The sequence below is a fragment of the Corvus cornix genome, chromosome 2, assembly GCF_000738735.6.
Source record: "Corvus cornix cornix isolate S_Up_H32 chromosome 2, ASM73873v5, whole genome shotgun sequence".
Taxonomy (NCBI): domain Eukaryota; kingdom Metazoa; phylum Chordata; class Aves; order Passeriformes; family Corvidae; genus Corvus; species Corvus cornix.
Window position 1 is genome coordinate 58,329,432 of NC_046333.1, and position 22,721 is coordinate 58,352,152.

At 40.1% G+C, this 22,721-nt stretch overlaps 2 protein-coding genes across 7 annotated transcripts; one reads left to right on the top strand and one right to left on the bottom strand.

The window, feature by feature from the left end:
- Nucleotides 1-75: 75 nt before the first annotated feature.
- OLAH (oleoyl-ACP hydrolase) lies at nucleotides 76-13,969 on the top strand. Of its 6 annotated transcripts, none has more exons than XM_019285851.3 (8): nucleotides 76-226; nucleotides 1,013-1,063; nucleotides 8,541-8,672; nucleotides 10,306-10,444; nucleotides 11,030-11,129; nucleotides 12,183-12,358; nucleotides 13,257-13,342; nucleotides 13,583-13,969. In XM_019285851.3, exons 3-8 carry the CDS (start codon nucleotides 8,543-8,545, stop codon nucleotides 13,714-13,716), a joined length of 765 nt encoding a protein of 254 aa, XP_019141396.1. In that variant the 5' UTR covers nucleotides 76-226; nucleotides 1,013-1,063; nucleotides 8,541-8,542; the 3' UTR covers nucleotides 13,717-13,969. The 6 variants fall into 6 exon arrangements, with proteins under 6 accessions (XP_019141396.1, XP_010397528.1, XP_010397529.1 ...); XM_010399226.4 differs by having other exon boundaries at nucleotides 119-328; XM_010399227.4 differs by having other exon boundaries at nucleotides 119-305.
- A 102-nt stretch (nucleotides 13,970-14,071) lies between these two features.
- Nucleotides 14,072-22,414, bottom strand: ACBD7 (acyl-CoA binding domain containing 7). The gene is made up of 4 exons (XM_010399223.4): nucleotides 22,025-22,414; nucleotides 14,604-14,721; nucleotides 14,440-14,502; nucleotides 14,072-14,353 (listed from the first exon to the last, which is right to left on the bottom strand). Exons 1-4 carry the CDS (start codon nucleotides 22,034-22,036, stop codon nucleotides 14,280-14,282), a joined length of 267 nt encoding a protein of 88 aa, XP_010397525.1. The 5' UTR covers nucleotides 22,037-22,414; the 3' UTR covers nucleotides 14,072-14,279.
- Nucleotides 22,415-22,721: the final 307 nt, after the last annotated feature.

Here is a 22,721-nt window from a genome sequence, read left to right on the forward strand (position 1 = left end):
GGAGGTGGGAGGGGAGCGGCCTCGCCATCCCCTGCGCTCTGGGGGCGTGCAGCGGGGTGTCAATAAAAGGACAGTTTGAAATGGGGAGGAGGTGTTGACTCCCTCGAAGGCAGATGGTCCCCGCAGAGAGACCTGGACAAATCGGAGGGCTGGGCAGTCACCAACTGTGTGAAGTTTAATAAGGGCAAGTGCCGGATTCTGCTCCTGGGAGAGGGCAACCCTGGACGTACGTACAGACTGGGGAGTGAGAGGCTGGAGACCTCATTTCCATCGGCCTGGAGTTCTTGGTGGATGGAAATTTAAATGTGAGTCAGCAGTGCCCTGGCAGGTAGGACGGCCAAGCGTGTCCTGGTATCAGGCACAGCATCGCCAGCCGGGCAAGGGAGAGGATTGTCCCGCTCTGCTCTGCACTGGGGTAGCTTCACCTTGAGTGCTGGGGGCAGTTTTGGGAGCCATAATATAAGAAAGACTTTTAGCTATTAGAGAGCTTCCAAAGGAGAGCTATGAAAATAGTGAAGGACCTAGAGGGGAAGCCACATTAGGAGCGGTTGAGGTCACTTGATCGCTTCAGTCTGAGGGGAGACCTCATTGCAGCCTACAACTTCCTTGTGAGGGGAAGAGAAGGGGCAGACACTGATTTTTCTCTGTGGTGCACAGTGACAGGAAACAATAGAATGGCCTGAGGCTCAGGAGAGGTTTAGGTTGGGTATTAGGAAAAGGTACTCCCAGAGGGTGGTTGGGCGCTGGAACAGGCTCTGTAGCAAATCGGTCACAGCACCAAGCCTGGCTGTTCAGGCGTTCAGGAAGCATTTGGAAGATGCTCTAAGGCACATGTTGTGACTTTTGGGATGTCCTGCACAGGGTCAGGAGTTGGACTTCAGTGATCCTTAGAACTCAGGATCTGTGACATGGGGAGAAAGTGCAGCTGGGGCTGCACTGGAGGCAGGGGCTCTTCTTCACAGCTGCTGTTCCTCCTGGGCTGTGCTCTTAACTCCACTGGTGTCCTTAGCAGGACTGAGACCACATGCAAGCTGTGGCCGGCCGGGGGGACTCCTCACCCAGGGTAAGTGGCCCAACTGCTTTGTGGCAAGGGCATTTCTGTGGCTCAGGTCTGAGCTAGACTGCTGGGTTTCTGTGCCGCCTGTTAAAATGGTGTGTGGGAGAGATGCTTGTGGAGTGTGACTTGCCACTCCACTGGAGTGGGAGTAAGCACCAACCAGAGTAATTGGGTGGGATTTGGAGCAGTCTTCACATGCTGGAGCAAACATTTCACTACATGGTGAAGCAGCATTTGTACTGGGAAGGACATGTGAGGCCCTACTTGCCATGGTTAACAAGGTGTCTACTTTCAGTGACTCCTGCCAATACTGCTATTTGGCACATTGAAGGGGTCTCTGACACCTGCATGAGTACCTGGGTGGTGTGTGTTGAAGAGCTATGGCTCAGCCCAGAGTCATTAAAAAAAAAAAAAATCTGTGACATAATCTGCCATATTCAGAACAAAATGTCACCATGTTCCATGACTTCTTTCCTCTTTGTGTCTGCAGCAGTGGCGCCTTCTGTTTGCTTCTTTGTTACTACCTGCCTTTGCTGCCAAAATGGCTTCCCATTACCTACGGTTGTGGTTTAACTCCAGCCAGCAACCAAGCCCATGCAGTTGCTCACTCACTCCCTCGCCAGTGGGATCAGGGAGAGGATCAGATGAGTAAAAGTTTATTGTGGGTAGAGAAAGCAAAAGGCACACATTAAAGCAAATCAAAACAAGGAATTCATTCACTATTTCCTATGGGCAGGTGTTCAGCCATCCCCAGGAAAGTAGAGATCTGTCACATGTAACAGGTACTTGGGAAGACAAACACCATCTCTCAAAACATTCCTCCATTCCTCCTTCATCCCTCTACTTTATGTACTGAGTTCTTCCTGAAGCCTGTAGCGCTGCATGGGGTTGTTTTGACCCACGGGCAAGACTCAGCACTCGGTCTTGTTGAATCTCTTACCACTGGCCTTAGACCATTGATCCACCGTGTCCAGATCCCTCTGCAGAGCCTTCCTGACCTCCAGCAGATCAACACTCCCACCCAACTTGGTGTTGTCTGTGAATTTACAGAGGGTGCACTCAATCCCCTCATCCAGATTATCAATAAAGATACTAAACAGGAGGTTGAAATCTTCCAACTAATTTTTTTCTCTTGAGATGTTAATTATCTTTCCATGTTGATGTCTTTCCTTGTAATTGTTGAGCTACTTGCCTGGTGCCATCTCTGCAGCCTTTATCTCTAGTTTTATCCCTTTTCCCTTTCACAACTCAACTCTATGGATTTCTTTAGAGGTCTTTCTCTCAATTGAATGATTTCCTCAAAAATCTGAGCAAAGGTTATGTGGCTGTACCAAAGCAGAACTAGGCTGGCATCAGAAACAGTAGGAAAGGAGGGGAGATTATACTGCTCCTTGTTGTGTTTGTTTTTGAAGCATATGCATGGTCTGTATATTTGGCAGCTTCAACACCCTGGCAGTTTAAGTAGTAAAAGTCCATGTTGGGAATGCATGTTGTGTGACTTTAATGTTTAGTTCAATTATTTTGCACTAGGGAAGCGTTGAGCTTATCAGAGGCAAGTGTTCCACAAATAAGTTTCTCTGTAATAATGTCCTAGATTTTTTTTTCAAGACTGAGTAAAGGAATGGGTAAACAGCTTTCTGGAGGACAGCATTTCAGTTGGTAATGACATACAAATTTTTTTTCATCATCAGCTTTTAGATGTTAACAATGACATTTGCCTATTTCAAATATAGTCTGCTAAAAGTGTAGCCATGAGAGATATGTTACTGGGAAAAATATGACTAATAAGATGAGTATGCTCCATACCTTTTTCCAATATTTTCTAGGGTCTAGGTATAATGATGAAGGATTGCCTTAGTCTTTATTTTTCAAGAAGCAAAGACCAGTGTTTTCCTGAACTCAGAAGCTACTGAGATATGGCTTCCCACGGTTTTTTTTCCTGTGATTTATGTATTTTGCTGTCTTAAATGGAAGATCACACCACTGCTTTTTGCTGAGTATGAAAACTTTCAGGGATATAAATCCATTATCCTCAAAAACCTGTGCTAAACATTTCAGTGCATATAGCAGATGTGTTTTCTCTCTAACTGGACACCTCTTTCCGTAAACCTGTAATTTTCCAGAAAGCCTAAGTGCCTACCCTAGAAAACATATTTTTTTAACGTTTTTAAAGGATGATTTGAATACTGAATGTAACCAAACGTGTGTGATACAGGAATGTGTAAGATGCAGAAGTAAAAAATTTCAACTGTATCACAATGTTTTAAGACATTGAGACATGTTGGTGTCTGTCAGTTGCACAAACTGTTTCTCTTGTGAAGATAAAGTCAGTAGAGGATTACATTGCCTAACTGTCACTGTCCTACAGCCAGACAGCTCTGTTATTATAGGATTGCAGACACCAAATTGTCAATGCCCGGCCTTGTTAAAGTTCCCATGTTCCCAGCCAGGTGTCTCAGATGCGTGCCTATTGCCGTAAGCAATCCAGCAGCTTTGATAACAGACTCCATACCTACCATGAAGTGGATCATTTGACTCCCAGGCACGCTATTCCACTTCTGTGCTTATTGGTGGGAGGTGAATGGACTACCTTAAATCTAAATTTTGTAAGTAGACTTGGATCTACTTGCCATCTGGGGATAGGGTTGCTTTTTCCCTGGCTTCCAGAATCTGCAGACAAGGGGTTAAGTCACGTATGCACAAATGACATGGGTCTACTATGTAGGGTTTGCAAGTGCCTGGATACCTGAGAGGTCTCTTTGGTCCTGGACTGCCCTACTGGCAAATACCACACTCCTGCAATTGACAAAGACTCATTCCATGGATTTCTAGACTGTGTGCTATGGAATATATTTTCCTTGGGGAAATATCTTGCAGCCCTGTGCTGCAAGTACTTGGTATTTCTTTACCTTTGGCTTTCTGTTCCCTGCACGGTGGGGCTGTTGGTCCATTTGTCCTAGCAGCTGGTCAGTGCAAAAGCAGTTTTGTTGTCGCTAGTATTTTCAATTGTACTTGTCCACCTACTATAAGGTGATACCATGACAATGAATAAAGCTAATGTAAAAAGTTCTTCATGCCCTGAAAGCCTGTTTCAGAAACATGTTTGAAAAATAATCCAAAATTTCTTTGGTATACTACTTCTGTGACCATTTTTAATTCTGCTGTATTAGAAGGATGTTGCAATACTGAAGTCAGTGTGGCAGAGTTCCCTGCGATTGTGACTGGAGTGGGTGGTGTACAAGGAGAGTCTGAGATAATTGGTTTTGTCTTAAGAGGGGAGTGCCAAATAAAGATGTCTTCACCTACCTAATAGAAGGATATGTTTTGGGTGGCTAGACAGATAAACGACACATATACCGATACGATTTGAGCATTGTTCTCCATTTATTGTTCAACTATGCAAGCTTATATCTACTTTTGCAAAGATTCACGCCCAGTCCCTCTAGACGGCCTCTAATCAGCGGGGGAGCCGACCAGTGTATACCTTGCCAAGGACTCTCAGGGCTGCCGGCAGCCAGGGGCCTGTTCAGGGGCTTTTCCTCAGCACAGGGTTGTCCAGTCTTTCCAGGGGTATCATATGCCCCTGTTCTGCAAGGAATCCCGCTACAGATATGCAGAGGATGGGCAGAGCCAGACTCTTCTTGGATGTACTGTGCAAAAAGACAAAAGACTTGTGGATACAAGGGACAACAAGGATATAGACAGAAAGAAAAATGTCCTCACTATGAGTCATGATTGAACACTGGAACATGGTTACCAAGGGAGGTTGTAGAGTCGCCATCCTTGGAGATACTCAACACCTAAAGAGAGAAGATTTGGACTATATTATCTCTAGAAGTCCCCTTGAACCTAAGTTCTTCTGTGATTTAAATGATGGCTCTTTTAATCTTTTATACAGCTCTTTATCAAACTAGAATTTTATTTTCAGCTTATTCTAAATGTGAAGAGACAAAAGCCAAGAAATACTTTCTTAAAATTCAGTGGGGTTCTTTTTTCACTCACTGAGCCATTTTTTTGCCAACAGTTTAAGAAAGAAACATTCTTTTTGACTGTGAACACTCTAAAATATATTTTTCTGCCATTAATTCATCAGATCACACATCTAACTTAAAATTTATAGGGAATAAAATAAAAGCTTGTTTCACTTGAAAAGTTTACAGTCCAGGAACATCTTGATTATGCAGAAGAATTCTTATGTATCCTCTCTTTGTTATAATAGGTCTAAGTTAGATCTCAGGTATAAGGCCAATAGATGAAAGCAGAGGAAAATATAGTTTTGGAAATAATATAATCCAATTCTTTCAACTGCTCTCCTGTCTTGTAAAAAATGAGGAAAAAAGAGGAATTGCCTGTTCCTGTGCTTCCAAAAGGTGGTTCTTAAAGATTGGCCAGTACTTGTGAAATCCTAAGCCCCGAAAAGAAGATTTCCAAGGTAATCCCATGGTGTGTTTCCATTAGCAGTGCCACCCTTAGTTGATGCTATTCCAACCTTCAGCTTTCCCCATCAATTCTATTTTAAAGCTCTCTTGATCAGTCCTGCCAGTTCATGCTCAATGACATGTTTCCCTATCAGGACTGATCCAGACTGCGCTGGAAAAGGGTGGGGCTCCAGAACACCTGCAATACATCGATTACATCATCATATGGGGGAACACAACAAGGGAAGTTTTTATGATAAGAGAAAAGATAATCCATATTCTCCTGAAAGCTGGTTTTGGCATAAAACAAAGTAAGGTCAAAGGGGGGAAAAAAGTCAGTCTTCCTAGTGTTGCAAATGCAGTTGTAAAATATACTGGTGTTTTAGGTTACTGATAGTTCATCTGATTGCCAGGAGCATAAAGGATATCTAACATGAAATTATCGTATGTAACCACAGTGTGTAGTTCATACACTGCTATGTCTTTCAGTTTGCAGAAATGACAACTGGTCCACTAACCAAATGCAGTGGTTTAATCAAATCAGGTGATGGTCTTCTACAGCAGCATTTTCAGACCCCTGTAAAACTCTCCAGCCTAGGTGTGAGTGCTGTACTTCTGGACATAGTTCTTACAAAAGGCTGGCTTTTCTATTTATGCAGCTTTTTTGTCAGCAAGGCTGTGTGTCTCTGTGTATGAAAGCTGCTACAACTTGTGTACTGTCATGGGCATGCTAGCCTGTGCTGTTTCATTCACTGCGATTAGTGCGGTGTGCCTTTCTTGTATTTCTGCCAAATGCCGTGTGTCACCTCTAACACATGATGCTTCTGTCTCCCTTTTGGGATGCTGCATGCCTCAGTTTGTGCCTTTTTTGTTTGTTTGTTTTTGTGGTGGGGCTCCTCCCCTTAAGCCTAGAAAAGACTTAAAAGCAGGTGTCTGCAGCTTCTTGATGTGCAGCACTGAGAAGTGGAGCCACCCTCAGGCTGTCATTGCCTGGCACTAGTGGTCTTCCTGACTGTTCAGGTATTTGTACCTAAAGTAAGCTGGATGGCGATGGAATAAAGCAATATTTAAAAGTGTTTAAAGTGGGAAAGATTTCAGTAACCATTAATGTACCTTTAAATAATTTAAAGACTTTGATTAAATGTACTTTATCGTGCTTGAGATTTCTGTGTCACCTCTGGAATAGTTTGAGAAGAGATTTTTCTTTTGCTATTTGACTGCCAAGTTAAAACATTGGCTTCAGAAATGTTTGAGCTTTTTGTGTATTTTTCTGGAAGAAGTGACTGTGTAAATGGAACTAATCGTACTGAAGCTAAAAATCCACCAGAGGAGTTATGTCTTCTGTAGCATCAGTGTCAGTATTCTTCAGCTGCTTTAGGCTCACATACCCAGTGATTTTTGAGACCTTTTTTTTGGTTTGTTTTCTGGTTTTTTGTTGGGTTGGTTTTTTTGGGGTTTTTTTGTGTGTCTTGCTCTTCTTAATGTGTCTTTGAAGTGATTCGTAACAAATATTCACAAACTCTCCAGTTCAAACATACATGAAATTCAAGCAACCACCACAGCAATATTTGGGTCAGTTTTCTTTTGTCTTGTTTGTGTAGTTTTGATATAAGTCGGAATTGTTGCCTATCCTGATCTGGTTGCATTTCTCAAACTTTTTGTGCAGGTGAAAAAGATTGCATGTAGGCATACAGGTGTATTTTGTGGTGAGTCAGCCCTTGCAAATACTGAGCTATATTCAAGGCAAGAAATAATACCCTTAATGATACGCAGCATTTTGGAAATGGAATTTTGCTGCTTGCTATCCCCTAATCAGTATTTTTTTTTCAATCTTTTTAACAAGAACATGAGAGTTTGTTCTAATGGGTGCAGAAAACTTTTTATAAAAATTCTCTATCATATATTTCTAATTAATATATCTTCACCAAGCACATGGTTCCCGGGTTCTTTTGACTGAGCGCAGCCTGATAGGCTATCAGTACTACTTTGTCACTTCAGTATTTACATCCACAAATCTAATCAGCCAGAATAAAGGACAAGAAAACTGGGAAAGAAGAATAAAAATGATTGAGAATTGCTTTTTCTTCAGATAGTAAAAGCAGTATCTGATGCTAGAGACCATGCACTTGGCATCTTCAATGCTATTGTTTCTTCTCAGCAAGAAGGAAGAAGTAGTTACAAATCTTGCTTCAGCTGTTACTTCTGTCAGTCACTAAGCAAAACTACCAAAGCTGTTGTGATAAAGTTGGACGTGGCTCTGGTTACTCCACCATCTCAACAGAATATAACAAAACTAGAAGTCCAGAGGTAGGCAGTGATGATGGATTTGAAGGATATCTAACACAGCCAGGCCTTTTCATTCAGGATAAAGAAATGTTTGAGGGCTGAAACAATATGACAGCAGAGCTCAGAAATGCTCAGTGGCAAACCCTGAGAGGTGCACTATTCACTCTCTTTACTGCACTGCCCTGTGTACATCAAATGAATTTGTATGAGTGAGATGAAAAACAAGGGCATCATTCTTCATGCATCAGATAGTGGAGCTGTGCGACTCATTGCAAGAGGATGTCGTGGATGCCAACTGTTCAAGGGGAGACTGGAAAAATATGTGAAAGAGTAATTCATAGACATTTTATATATATAAAGAAACTACATCCTGCTGTTCCCTAGACATCTATTTTACCACTGTGGTAGAGAGAACATTGAACTAGGTGGTCCTTATATTTTCTACATCTTCAGATGGAAGAAATCCCTTATCAATTATTTTGCTGCTGGTAATGTTTGTTGCGGTCAGTGACTGAGCAAATATTAGCTAAGGATATTGCCCAATACCATTCTGCCATCATTTATAAATGATATACAATATATAAATGGTTTACAGTGTTGTAGGAAGATCACCTCATGTCTAACAGATAGCTATTGTAGCACAAGCAGTTCTGATGACAGAAAATATTGCACCCTATTGTTTCAATTTAGTCTTAATTCACTCTAATTTTCCTATATCTGAAGAGTCTTGTTCTAGAATGATGTGTTGTTTTCTTGGTTTTTTTTGGTTTTTTTTCCAGAAATGGAAAAGCTGATTGTTTGTGTACACAAAAGGCCAGATGCTCTCTTTAGACTGATTTGCTTTCCGTGGGCTGGAGGTGGAACTTCGCAACTTGCTCAGTGGGGCAAACTCTTCAACGACTCAATTGAAGGTTAGTCATTTTTGTAGTTAGAGTAGAAGTGAAGGATTTCTAAAATACATGATAGCCAAGTTTTTAAAATGGAATATAATAATCTTGAGAGCACCACAATCTTTATCCAGTGGGTCTTGTCCAGAAAGGAAGGAACTAGCATTCATTAGGAGTTAGCATTTCCATGAGGCTACATTTTGTGTACCACCTTGAATCAAATTATATTCGATTGGGTGAAAAAATTATATGCTCAGAGCTACATTTCACAATATATATAGTATAGTATGTTTGACTGCTTCAGAAACTATTGGTATGATTCAGAAACAGCAGTACACTGCATATTGTGGATAAGCCAGTCTTCAGCAAGGTTAACAGTGAAGATGAGAACTTTTCTAATGTTGAGAGGCTGCACAAAGCATCTGTTAGCCACTGTTTGCACTTCTTGTATCAAAACTGAAATTTAATCTATGAATTTTATAACACTGAAATGACGTTCAGTTACACTATAAGTAATTCTTATTGCTCACAAGATATATCAGCACTAAAAAGATCCATTGCTTGACCTATTTGAAGAGGAATCAAGGCCATTTTCCAGACCTTCCACAAAGAAAAAAATAATTTCATATTCATGAGCATTGCCATTGCAGTTTTACTGGTCCTCTAAATGCATGTATAATTTCAGGTAAGCAGTTGCACATTGAATTTTTCTTGAAATTAGGGAAAAAAGTGAAGAAATAAAAAAGTTTTTGTCCACTGGAACTATTTGCAAGACAGTTACTAAGGAAATGGCCTAGGACCAACTGCAGACACAGATGAATAAAATCAGGGCACAGCATGCTCTTTCAGAGATGGTTTCTGCAGAAAGTATAGAAGATGTAAACTTTTCTGTATTGCTATCTATGGTATTAGGTTGTGGTTTATTCTGTCTTTTCTAAAATACTTTTTTGTCTGACCCGTTACTTCTGTGTAACTGGCAGTATGCATGATGTCAAGGAGATTTGAGAAAATCAACATTTTTTTCTGATCTATTCATTCCTTACTTTCACTAAACAGTGAGAGGAAAACCCTCAATTTTGAAGGGAAAATAGTAAAAACGTAAAATTTTCTTCTATATAAATAACTATAAATATAACTATAAATACAAATGTCCACCAATTTGCACTATGATTCCACATTTGCCAATGAGCGGTGCTGAAGAGTTGACAAAGAAGAAAACAGGGATTGTACAATTCTAATACAGTTTCACTTACTAATGCTGCCCTTGAAAGGATGTACTTTACACAACTCTCAAACTTACTATTATTGAAATTGATGAATTTTTGATTGTTATTAAAACTTGTGACAATAAAGTTGCTTTCAAACCTCAGCTGAAATCAGGATCTTGTGCATTCTGACCCAAGGCATTTATCAATCAAATCAGCTGGAGGGGCAACATTGGTGACTAAAGGAAGGGGTGGAAACCTAATCCCTTACGGGATTATATCACAGTAGTAGCAATAGCAAGCAAGTGCACAATATCAACTGTAAGAAGGATTAAATTCAAATAGTATATATATTCTGCAGAATAATTTTAAAACTTAATTAAAGTTATGTTACTGTATCCATTTTAAATAACTGTAATTCTTTTCCTTCCCTTCCCCCGCCTCTTCTGCAGTGTGCTGTATAAGGTTTCCTGGAAGAGAAACTCGTCTTGAGGAGCCTTTTGCAAAAGACATGACAAGCATAGTTAATGAAGTTACAAATGTTTTGTTAAAAGAATTGAAAGAAAAACCATTTGCATTTTTTGGTCACAGGTAAAAAAATATACATTTTTAGATACCCTAGTGAAGGAGCTTCTATTTCTGAGCTCTAGGAGTAGAGAGTTACTTGTTTTTATTTGCAAAAACTTTAGGAAAATATGCTTCTGCAAGGATCTTCTGTCAAGCCATCCTAAAACATGCAGTTGCTCTCAAAGACTCTAGTTATTTATTTACTTATACCTTCAGGCACAACATCTGAACATGTGTTTCTAATCAATTATAATTGCATTTATTGTTAATATTTGTGACAGTGCTTGATCTATATGAATGAAGGGGGTGAACCATTCATGAAACACAGATTTTGAAGATTGCTTAGTCTCAAGTATTCAAAATAACTGTTCTTACTGAAAATTAAGGAGACAATTAAAAGCAAGACTAAGAAAAGGTCTTATTTACAAAATCAGACTGCGTAGGAATATACTTCATGTCAATTTAATATAATTGTAATCTGCATATCTTACATGGTTTCAGCAACTGTTCAAGATAGCCAATTAGCACTGAAATTTAAATTACGTTTTTATTTTCCAGTTTTCATGTATTTTTTTGCATACTTTGCTTTAATTTATCTTTTTGCTGCAGTTTTGGATCTTACGTGAGTTTTGCAGTTGCACTTCATTTGAAAGAAAAGTACGGACTGGAGCCGGTCCATCTTTTCATATCAGAGGGACATGCCCCACACGTAAGTTATGGAATCATTAACATTATGAAACAGAACTGTAAATTAGCTATCAAGGGTAAAAATAATATTTTACAGTATGGTATGCAGAGTAGTTTTAATACAAAATAAACATTTCTTCAGAATCTATGAGAGAAAAGTGTTCTGGGATAGATGCAGAATACATAATATTCACTGCTGCTAACTTTAGCCTTGAGAGAACAACCTCCTTAAACTAATGCTTGAACTAATTAATGCTTAAACTAACTAATCCTTAAACTAAACTTTTTTGAATATTGTGTTATTTACTATGGCCTTTGGTTTAAAACTCAAAAGTCATCAAACCAAAATAATAAGTGGTCCTCCTTACTCTGTAACGTGTGAAATAACTGTCTTGACCTCATTTTTCATAAACCTGCTGCATCAGCCCTCAGTACATTTGTTCAATCTTTTTCTTTCTCCTCATTCTTTGTAGGATTTTTAATCAGTTTCTTCTGAGGTTCTTCTAGTTCTGCTAGTCTTTCTCAGAAAAACAGCAGTGAAGTGGCATTTTTCCAGTCCTGTTCTCAGACAGTATTTGCTATTTCTGTTCTTCAGTTTCTGCTGAAGCTAAGGCTTCTTAGCAGTCCTGAGTATGAACTAGTGATTCATGGAAGCAATTGTTAGCTAGTGATTCATGGAAGCAATTGCTGCAAATTTCCATAGTCAGTTGGTCTCTTCACTCTTCAGTCCTACATTAGCCAGGGTTATGTCCAGTGCTGCGTTTTTCTTTCTTTGATTATTTTACTAGTTGCATTTCAATAGTAAGAGTCAAACTTGAACAAAATAATACTAACAGTTGTTTGTCTGTGGAAGTTTCAGAAGTAGAGAGTACTTGGCTCACTCATAATTTTTGATTTCAGTAAACACAGTCTACTAACCCTTTCCATGAAGTGTTCTCTGTGAATGTTAAACTAATCAGCCATCATATTTTGGAGATGAAAAATTATTGTACTTTTTACCAAAATCATTTTAATGGAAAGATTATTTTAAGTATATTATATACAACACCTGATCTGTTTTGTTTGGTACTGACAGTCTGAAGGATTCCGTGCTCTGAGAAGCTTACCCATATCTGATGCAAAAGATGAAGAAGTTATTGCACGGCTACAGATTCTAGGAGGAATTCCTTCTGAGCTTCAGCATAATGAAGACATTCTGAAACAAATGGTGCTTACTTTCAGAGAAGACTTTGGAGTTCTTCAGACATTTTTGTAAGTTTTACAACTTTGTATTACTTTCATATTTGTATTTTACATTTTTACTTCTGTCTGATCGTGTCAGGTTTTCTTTTTTCTTTCTTCGTAATTTGTTCTCATTTTTTGTTATGAAAAGAATAAGAAATAGTAAACATAGTTTTTATCCTTTGTGTGCTTTTCTATTTGTTTTCTACTATTTAAACCCTAGAAGAAACACTGCATACTGCAACAACCACAACTGTTACTGCAGTATTGACATGGTAGAATTATGGTTCTACTGAGGATCCAAAGTCAGCAGCTACTAAAAGGGAGTATTCTTGCGTCTTCTATTGTTTTCTGAGGTTAACAATCTCAGCTGATTGTGCTTCAGGAACACTGCATTCAGTCTCCTGATCCAAGGTCCTCTAGCCTAACCAGAAGAAAAGAATTCCTGTGTTCTGGGCACCCAGACAGCAACCGGCTTCCTCTGTCCTAACTGCTGTCCCCACTGGATGTTACATGACAGCTCATGTAGCTGAGTGGTTAAGGCTTCTCACCTTGGCAAAAACAAGGACACTCTTGGGTGTGGGGCCCATTTTGGTCTTAGGAACCTGACACTGAAAGATGCTGAAACATTAGAAAACTTGTATATGTTGGTAACAATTATTTATTGTAGGTGAGAATTTTTATTGCAGGTTGAAGCTCTTTTTTTCCCTTAACTATTGGGTCATTTTTCTTTACAATTTTAGAGCTAATTGCAGTAGGGTAAGGAGCTAAGAAACTTCAAGATGCAGTATTTTCTTCTCCTGATGTCCTGCATAATCTGACACCTGAAAGTTCTGGAGGAGAACAAAAAACCTATTTTGTATGTGAAAGCAAATTCCAAATACAGGTATTTTATGGAATGTTTTATGACTATTTTTTATGTTCACAGATTTGAGAAGGCAGAAATGGATATCCCCTTCTCTTGTGATATTACCTGCTTTTATGGGTCTGATGATGAGGTACATGATGTACAAGGTACTTTGTTTCAATGGTTTTCCTCTTAATACTTACACATTGTCTTGTTGTATTGCATCTGTTAATTAGAGTTTTCTAGAATCTGTCTCCTTCTTAAAGGAAACAAATCAACAGAGCAGTCTCAATGTATGAACCAAAAAGTTGATATGGGATTTAAAATAATTATTAAGTAATTGAAATAGTTATACAAAATGATCACAATAGTTGACATTTCTCTGGCACTTTAAATATCTTTTTTAGCTTGGCAAGAACTAACGAGTGGAGATACTTCCTTTTATGAGCTTCCTGGAGGTCACTTTTATCTTCTGGAACCGTCTAATCAAACATTCTTGATGAAACACATAACAAGATGCATAGAAAATGCTGGTCTATGAGTATTTCCCTCAATAGCAGAATGTTAGTCCACTGCAATTTGTAGTAAGTCATTCTTTCTGAACATTGCTTACAGTTATGCCTAGAAGTTGTTCTGTTCCTCCTCTGTAATCCTTTAAAATGGGGAGTTTTCCTGATTTTTTTGAAAACAAACAATGGTTTTGGGTCTTAAAAAAGGTTTCATCTTCTCCTCCTTCTCTTGCATGTGTACAAACTCTTCACTTTATTCCATAACCTTGTTTGCAAAAAAATTATGTCTATGTTATTTTACTGTTAGAGCTTCTCTGTTTGTCTGCTCCTGTCAGAATGCTAAATATAATTTAATACCCAAAAAAATCCACAATTCTCACAGAAGGCTTAATTTATTCAGTTCAAATTTATTTAGATTAAGATATAAGCTAAAAATATATTATATATGTAAATACCCTTTACAGTCAAACAGCTTATGCTTAAAATTTATTAGTATCAGACTGCACAATAAGAAGTTAGTATTGCATTTTTCTCAACAGAGTTAGTTCATTAGCTACTGAAGAGTTAATTAGTAGTGGGAATTATTTTGAATATTCTAGATCCCATACTTTTCTACCATTGCTCTTGCTTTAGAGATGTAGGCATTCATGGCATCCTCCTTTGATAAACCTGCAAAGAAAAGTAGGAGTCATTATCTTTCCTCATTTGTCATCCTATAAACTTGATACAGGATGTAAATTTAATTGGTGTAACACCTTTTTTCAGGTTCCATGCTTCCCATTTGGCTTTGCCTTTCAAATCTAGCATTCCTGGACATTCTGCCAAAATAAATGCATAGCTTTGGTTATCATGCAGATTTACATAACATTAGCTTGATTATCAAGATATGTGAGTAAATGTGAAGTATACATAGTAATACCAATATTAATATCTCCAACAGTGGCCTGTTTGTACAATCCATATAGTTCCTTCAGTTCTTCATCAGTTGGTCTTGTTTTTAATTTTTTTACATCTTCTGCAGCACCATCAAAGTCAGCCTGATGAAAGAACAGAAAGTGTTAGTTCTCTTTGGAAAGGGTGTATTTAAAACATGAGGTATAAGACACAGTAGTATCATTAGATATTCTCAATTACTCACTTGGGTTTAGTGGTCAGACAAGGCTTTTTCCCATGAAAGGAGCTTCATAAATGTGTACATTGTTAGGAAAGGGATATAGGCTTGCATGGCTGATAGGGGCAAGGAGCCTTCACAATTTATGTGGTGTATTTGTCTTTTACAGTCACACTGCAGGTATGAAAGTATTCACTGAACTTTACACCCCACAGTAATCTCTCAACCATTTTGGGCCCTCCTGCACTGTGTTGGCTCAAGCAGGGGAGCTCAAATCCTCTCTGAGGGGTACTGCCCAGTTCACCCTCCATTTCCACTGCTCTGCTGACAGGGAAGTAGGTGACTAACAGCTGGCACAGAGGAACCCCATGGAGATGAGCTACTGCCAGGACCACCTTCCACACCCAACTCTGAAACACAGGAGAGCACCAGAGTTAAGTGTAAATTTGCTCCTTTCATCACTGTGAATTACACACATCAACCTGAGGCTGTAGCTATTCTCTCTATAAAGCAGGTCTCAGGCTAAGGTTTGGGGTTCTGTTTCATGCCCAGGACATTTCAGAGACAGATTTCGTACAGCGACCACAGACCCATCAGGTCACTGCACTACTCTAATGCAAAAAGATACAACCACTTTAACATGCTATATGCTGGTTTCAACAATTATTTTAGCTTTTAAGTTGGATCTGTGTTTGCAGAAGCGCAGTATATCCTGTACAAAACCAATTGTATTGGTTTTGCATGGCCTGGGTTTTGGTAGTGGGGGGGGGGCTACAGGGGTGGCTTCCATGAGAAGCTGCCAGAAGCTTCCAAAATATCCAGCTGAGCCAATTCCTGGTGGCTCCAAAGATGGATGTGCTGCTGGCCAAGGCTGGGCCTATTAGGTGGTAACGCCTCTGTGAAAACAGCTTTAAGAAGAAAGATAAACAAAAGTTATGTTGCAGTTTTAATTATGACTAGAGAAGAGCAGAGTGAGAACATGTGAGAAGAACAACTCTGCAGACACCAAGGTTGGTGGAGAAGGAGGGGGAGGAGGTGTTCCAGGCTCCGCAGCCGAGATTCCTCTGTAGGCCGCGGTGATGACCGTGGTGAAGCAGCTGTGCCCCTGCAGCCCACGGAGGGCCATGGGGATGCAGGGACCCACCCACAGCCCGTGGAGGAGCCCCACGCTGGAGCATGGGGCTCCCAGGCTGGAGCAGCCTGTCCTTGGAGGACTGCACCCCATGGAAGAGTGACCCATGCTGCAGCAGTTTGGGGAGGACTGTTGCCCATGGGATGGACTCGTGTCGCAGCAGGTCACAGGGAACTGTTGCTCGTGAGATGAAGTCACGTTGGAGAAGTTTGGGAAGAACTGTCTCCCGTGGGAGGGACCCCACGGTGCAGCAGGGGAAGGACTCCTCTCCCTGAGCAGTGGGAGGAGCCACGGGTGATGAACTGACCATAACCCTCGTTCCCTGTCTCCTTGTGCTGCTGGGGTAGGAGGTAGAGCTGAGAAGGAGGGAGAGGTTAGGGGAAGGTGTTTTTAAGGCCTTATTTTACTTCTCATGATCCTGCTCTGATTTTGTTAGCAGTGAATTCACTTGATGTCTCTTAGTTGAGCCTGTTTTGCCCTTGATGGTATTGGATGAGCAAACTCTCCCTGTCCATACCTCAACTCATGAACCCTTTGTTAAATTTTCTCTCCTCTGTGCATCTGCAGAAGAGAGTGAGAGAGTGGCCTTGATGGGTGCCTGGCATCTGGCCAGCATCAACCCACTACCCCAGCTTAAAAGTTTGTGTGAAAATCAGCAATGATTTCAGCATGAGTGCTGAAGCTCTGTTTAAATCACAGATCCTGGCGTTACCTCAGAAGTCTGTACTGTGCTTCTTTATACCACTTTTCCCTTTAGTTACAGGAAAGATTTGATTTTTTTTTAATAAGAAAACCTAATGCATGTTTGTCTCCTTAACTGATCCCTGTCTCCTTGGCAAGTGACTGTGCTGGGTGGACCAAGTGATGGAAATAAGCAAATATGAATGAGAGCTTGGTTCACTATAGCATTTTGTATTTAAACAGAGAAAAAGTACAAGAGAAAGGTTATTTCTGTTTTTAAATTTAAGAAGGAAAAATGAGTAATAATTTAATTAGAGAGTGATGTTCATGCATCTTTCCTCACAGAAAGGCCCCCTCCTGGAATCATGAAACTACCTATTCATTAATGTAAGGACACGCCAGCTGGTGGCTGCATTAAGGCAGGAGCAGCAGGCAAACAGGGTGAAGTCAGGTAGCTGAGTGCATTCTACCACCAAATGAGTCACCTCTACCTCCTGAGATGGAATTCACTTCTTATTTTGGTCTGGAAATTTAGTTTGGCTAATGAGATTCCCCAGAAACAAAATTCTGAGGAATTTCTAATTTTTTGCAAATTTTGAATTGCTATATGAAACTCACAAAGGGAAAGCACAAGTATTCTAAGAACAAAAGGGCTCGCCACAAGAGGATGTACATCTGTAACACCAGAGTTGCAACAAGGAGCAGCAGCAGACAGAGAGGTGCATTTAAAAGGAATGTTTTTAAAAAATCATTATGTGTGATTAAAAGGGCATTCTAGCTCCCTGCAAACCAGCAATTAAATATTGAACATTCTTTAAACTGCAGCTGTAGATTGACAGAGCATGAGATGAGAAGGACTCATGATGACAATACACATCTCTAGGTCTGTCAGGTCATAGCACCCTTAAAGTGCAATGAAAGGAAAAGACAAAAATCCTGCAGCAATGCAGATGCTTTTTAACAAATAATCTTCCTACTCAGTGAGGACCTCAGTGTTTGCATAACTGACAAGCAAAGGTTTATGGGAGATTCCCACCAAGACCTCCCTGAACCAAACGCCCACTAGTGGAGGGAGGAGTACAGAGAAGAATTGGTGTGCTAAAATGGATAAAGATTGTTTTAAGTCTGAGAAGTGCTGCTGTTCTATTTTGAATGTAACAATCCTTCTGAGAATTAGCCAGATTCCAAGTGCCGTTTGTCTTCTTAAAGATCTGACACTTGGTCATTCAATAAAGTATATGATTTGACAGTTTCTGTACTAAATTCTAGATTAAATTACTTCCAAATTATATTCTTAAATCTACAACTTTATATACTGAAACATGTAACTACTTACGTAGTTTGTTCCTGTTTTAATAAAAATAATTCTCAATGTTACTACAATGCAACTATACCATAGAACCACAGCAAAACATGAAGCTTTAAGTCCAACTTTTTGTGTCTGATTTCTTTTAACACTGTAGATTTTTTTTAACCAACCAAGTATTTGAGAGTGCTGAAAAAAAATACAGGATTTTTCTAGAATAAAAAAACAAAAGCCTCAAAATATGTTCATATGCTATGTGTATATGTGATATGTAATTTAGATAAACCAAAATTGTGTGCTCTAGGCTACATATAAAAGCTGAATCAGTAATGTTGAAATGGCCTCACAGCATTCCTTCTCAGAATTTTTTTTGGAATATTAATATTTTCTTTCATGAAAGCCTTGGAATCTTTATTTTTCTTCTTATGCTGTATTGTCTTTTGGTCTCCTTCTGCACAGCAACTGTCCCCAGATTTCCTACAACCACCTGAAACGCTTCAACAAGTTCAGATGTTAAGCTCATTTTTAATTTTTCATCAAAAATTGCTGAGGGCCATAAACATTATTCTTCCTTTTAGCAGCAAACCCAGAATGGTGAACCCACGTGTTTGAGGCCCGGAAGTCACACCAGTACAGGGAGAGAATTCGGGGCTTGGGGTAGAAGCACCTTGCCATGTGTCTTAGGCACAGCGTGGATGCCTTCAGCCTGGGAGCAGGGAGGGGACAGACACACTGCCATAAGCAGGAGTCTGAACTCACAGTCGCTGTGAGACTGCTCATAGGACTTTTTACCTCACTATATGCCTTGACAGTCAGGTGGCCTATCCTTCCATGAAAACAGGCCTGTTCCACTTTATGCTCAGCATAAAGGGAAGAGGCAAGGACATGGGGATTGCAGAGGAACTGACATGCTCTGAATTACATCCCAGCCTACCCGAGTCACTCCAGCTGTGCCACACTGCTGTGCAGTGTTCCAGACGCTGCAGCATTAGGATATGAGGGAGTTTTGTACTAAGGTAGCAAGACGAGACTAATTACACAAAAACTGCTACACACTAACAACAGTATTTTTTAATAGATGTACAGCATTTATAATGGAGAAGCATTTAACGAGAGGAAACAAAAATCAGCAATACAAACTACCTTACCAATGAATTAAAAATAGTGGTCAAAAGAAACTGGAACAGTACGTATTTGACAGTCCTTAAAGCATTTAAAGTCACACTATTGGTTCAGATGTATAAAAGGGATGTACATTTACTTACAAAAATAAATGTGATGGATGACTACTGCTCAAGGTTTTTTTATAGGTACAATTTTATTAAAATAAGTATTTAATTATTGATCCAAATATCAGAAATGTGACGTTCTTGACTACATCTATCACTGACTCCTCCATCACAGGCACCTCTTAATATTATCCACACACATGCAAACAAAAACAGGATTTATGCTCTGTTAACTGTAAGATTTAAAATACGTATCAATAATAAACCATACCTAGGCTGCCACATTGTTTAAAGTTTAAATAAGTTACTACTGCATGTGAGCCTCTGCCAGCACTGACATACAAGGACCATTCGAATCTGTGAAAATCTTTCACATGTCTGGAGTTGTTTTCTGATCTAAACTTCTGTCCTGGTTTTGTCAGGGTAGAGTTCATTTTCTCCATAGTACCTGGTACAGAGCAGTGTTTTGGATTCAGGATGAGAATAACGTTGATAACACACTGTTATGTTTTGGTTGTTGCTGAGTTGTGCTTGCACTGAGCCAAGGACTTTTCAGTGTTTCATGCTCTGAAATTGAGGAGCTGCACAAGAAGCTGGAAAAGGGGGGGAACATAGCTGGGACAGCTGACCAAACTGGCCAAAGGGATATTCCACACCACAGAACGTCATGCCCAGTGTGTAAACTGGGACAGATAGAGAGGGACAGATTGCTGCTCAGGAAATGGGCTTGGCCTTGCTCAGTGGGTAGTGAGCAATTATACTGTGCAACACTTGTTTCTCCTGGGTTTAATTGCACATGCTCGCTCGCTCTCTTTCTCTGTCTCTCATTACTACTATCACAGTATTATATTTTACTTTTTTTTAATTATCAAACTATTCTTATCTCAGCCCAGGAGTTTTTGCTTCCTCCCCCTTTTCTTTCCCCCCACCCCCATTTCTCCTCCCCACCCCACTGTAGGTGAAGGGGGTGTGAGCAAGTGACTGCATGGTACGTATTTGCTGGGTGGTGTTAAATCATGACAACTTCACAGTAGGAATGAACCAGAAGCCCTGTTATATTGTACAAGACTAAAGATAAAAAAATAAATTAAGGACACCATTAAGTTAATAACCTTATCTTCCTATAATTTTATTCTATTTGCATCTATAGGAAAATATCACAAGATAGTTTAAAAATTTGCAAATGCATATCTTACAGAGCAAGAAATGTGCAGACATGAAATCTAAATACTAAACATTTCTTTCTTCATTCCCCTCTAGCGAATCATTCTGCAGAGACTGTTGCTTAGGATTTGCCTGCTTACACAACATGCTTATGAGCAGCCTGTAAAAATATAATTTCCTTTTAATCATGTGCCAATAAAATTCCCTTTAACTCATCAAATAAAAAGCATAAAAATATATACAGACATAAACATACACGTGCATTAAAGATAAAAGCACAAATTGTCAGACTATTATCAGATACTCCCTTTTTACAAAGAAAAAAGCTTGAATGAATTCTTCATTTACAGCAAATATTTTACCAGTTTGCAAAACTTATAAATATTTTACAGCCTCACTAATGAGAACATTATTTATTCATTTGTCCTCATGCCCATACAGCTAGATTCAATAAATTTATGGATATGGTTAGTAGCTGTCAACCAAACCAATGTGAACAGAAAAGGTCTGTAATGTCTAATGCAGAATGAGTATGGTATCTTAAAATTTCAACCACTGATTTCTATGTGGAAGTGTAACTATACAGCTATGGAACGGCATGTCATACTGCATTCAGCTCTTTCTTATGATTTATGGCTCATTGCTTAATCATCTGGCTAATAAATTCACTTTCTAGAGTGAATTCAAGGCAGATTAAAACAAACTATAATTTCAGCAATCATTAATTAAGCAAAGGTGCCGTTACGTTTGGGATTTCGCAATCTACTGAAGAAATAGATTTCTTCTTAGCTGTAATACAGCACAATGAAACCTCTGTGCTATTCAACATAATTGCAGCTCAGAAGAAAATTGCTAAGCTGCTGGCAGCGCACTCCCTGCATCTAGGTCAGAGCATTGTGCTGCTCACCCTTTGCAAAATGCACACTAACTAAACAGAGACAGACATAATGAGACAGGGATAAAAGAGCTTGCAAATCTTGAAGTGAAAGGGATAATAGGAAAGCCTAAAGAAGAAAAACAGCTTAATCCATCAGGGCATGGCCGAGACAAGGGAAGTATTCATAGTTTCCCACAAAGGTAGGAGGCTAAAAGCCAGCAATAATTTCCTCAACAGCTATTTAAAGCTACGATCAGAGAGAAGGTAAAAGGAAGCTCTCTCTCTAGCCAGAAGGTAGGAAAGTAGAAGCTCTCCTACCACAACACAAGCCCATCAAAATGTACCAGTCCAAAGATGCATACACCCTAAAAAAACCACACCTCTTCCTTAAAAATTATTTATGCTTCCCAAGTGCACATATAACACTGCGTCAGTATTAGAAGTTTCCCTCCTCCCTTAATAGCTCCAAGTAACCAGCTAGATCCTAAAAACATGGCATGTACCTGCCTTTTCATGCCTAACTCAGTCCTGGCAAACTCAGATGCACACCTAAAGAAAAATAATTCACGTATGCTCTGAACAGGTAAGGCTCCAAAATATTACATGACCTATGAAATAGTTCAAATTAACCAGCGTGCTTCTCACCCTCCACTTGTGAAAAGTAACGCACTATTTAACCGTCAAGGGTTTAGGCAAATTTCCCTTGCCGCAAGGTAACCTTGATTTTGCAGTAAAAATCCTTATGCTGAAGAAATACCGCAGTCTCCAGCACGGCATTACACAGACGGACAGTTCATCCCTCTCCTCTCGTCTCTGTCTCACAGATGCAGAAGTGCGTACCTGGAGAGTCATGATGCTGCGAGGATGCGCAGGGAACGGCCTCGTTCCTTCTCCGGCGGGGACGCGGCGCGTCTGCCCCTCGGCTCCGGTGGCGCGGTCGCCGGTGGCGCTGGGACGGTCCCAGTGACCTCAGCTCGCCGCCCCAGGGACTCACTCCCGCCGCGCCCCCCGGGCCCGCCGCGACAACTGAGCGGCGACAAGCGCCGGGGAAGGCGCAGTGGGGGCAGGAGCATTAAGCCGCCAGTCCTTTCCGCTGAAAGCCTGAGCTCGTTTCCACACCACCGAGGATTAGGCCACCAGGCTGAGAGCAGTGATACAGAAAGGTTCCCAAGCCGTTTGTTTGAAAAAGGAGTTTCTTGAGTGATTTGAACTGCAACCAGCCCAGTTATTGGAACTGTTACCTCTGCCGCAGCCCCTGCCCGTGTCCATGCCCAGCCAACCTGGGACCTCTCATCCTTCAGCTGCAGCTATGAAAAACGTGGGTCATTCCAAGGATACCTCACACAAGTGGCTACACACACCAAATACACTGTGAAGGCTGGTTTTTGATTTGGTCTACTAAGTACAGAATAAAAAGAATATTAAATTAATTGATAAACTACCCTACAAAGGTAACCATTGAAGAAAAACAATCATCTCTATTGTATCAATGAATAAATTATTTATATTCATGCCTCTATACATTTATGTTCACCAT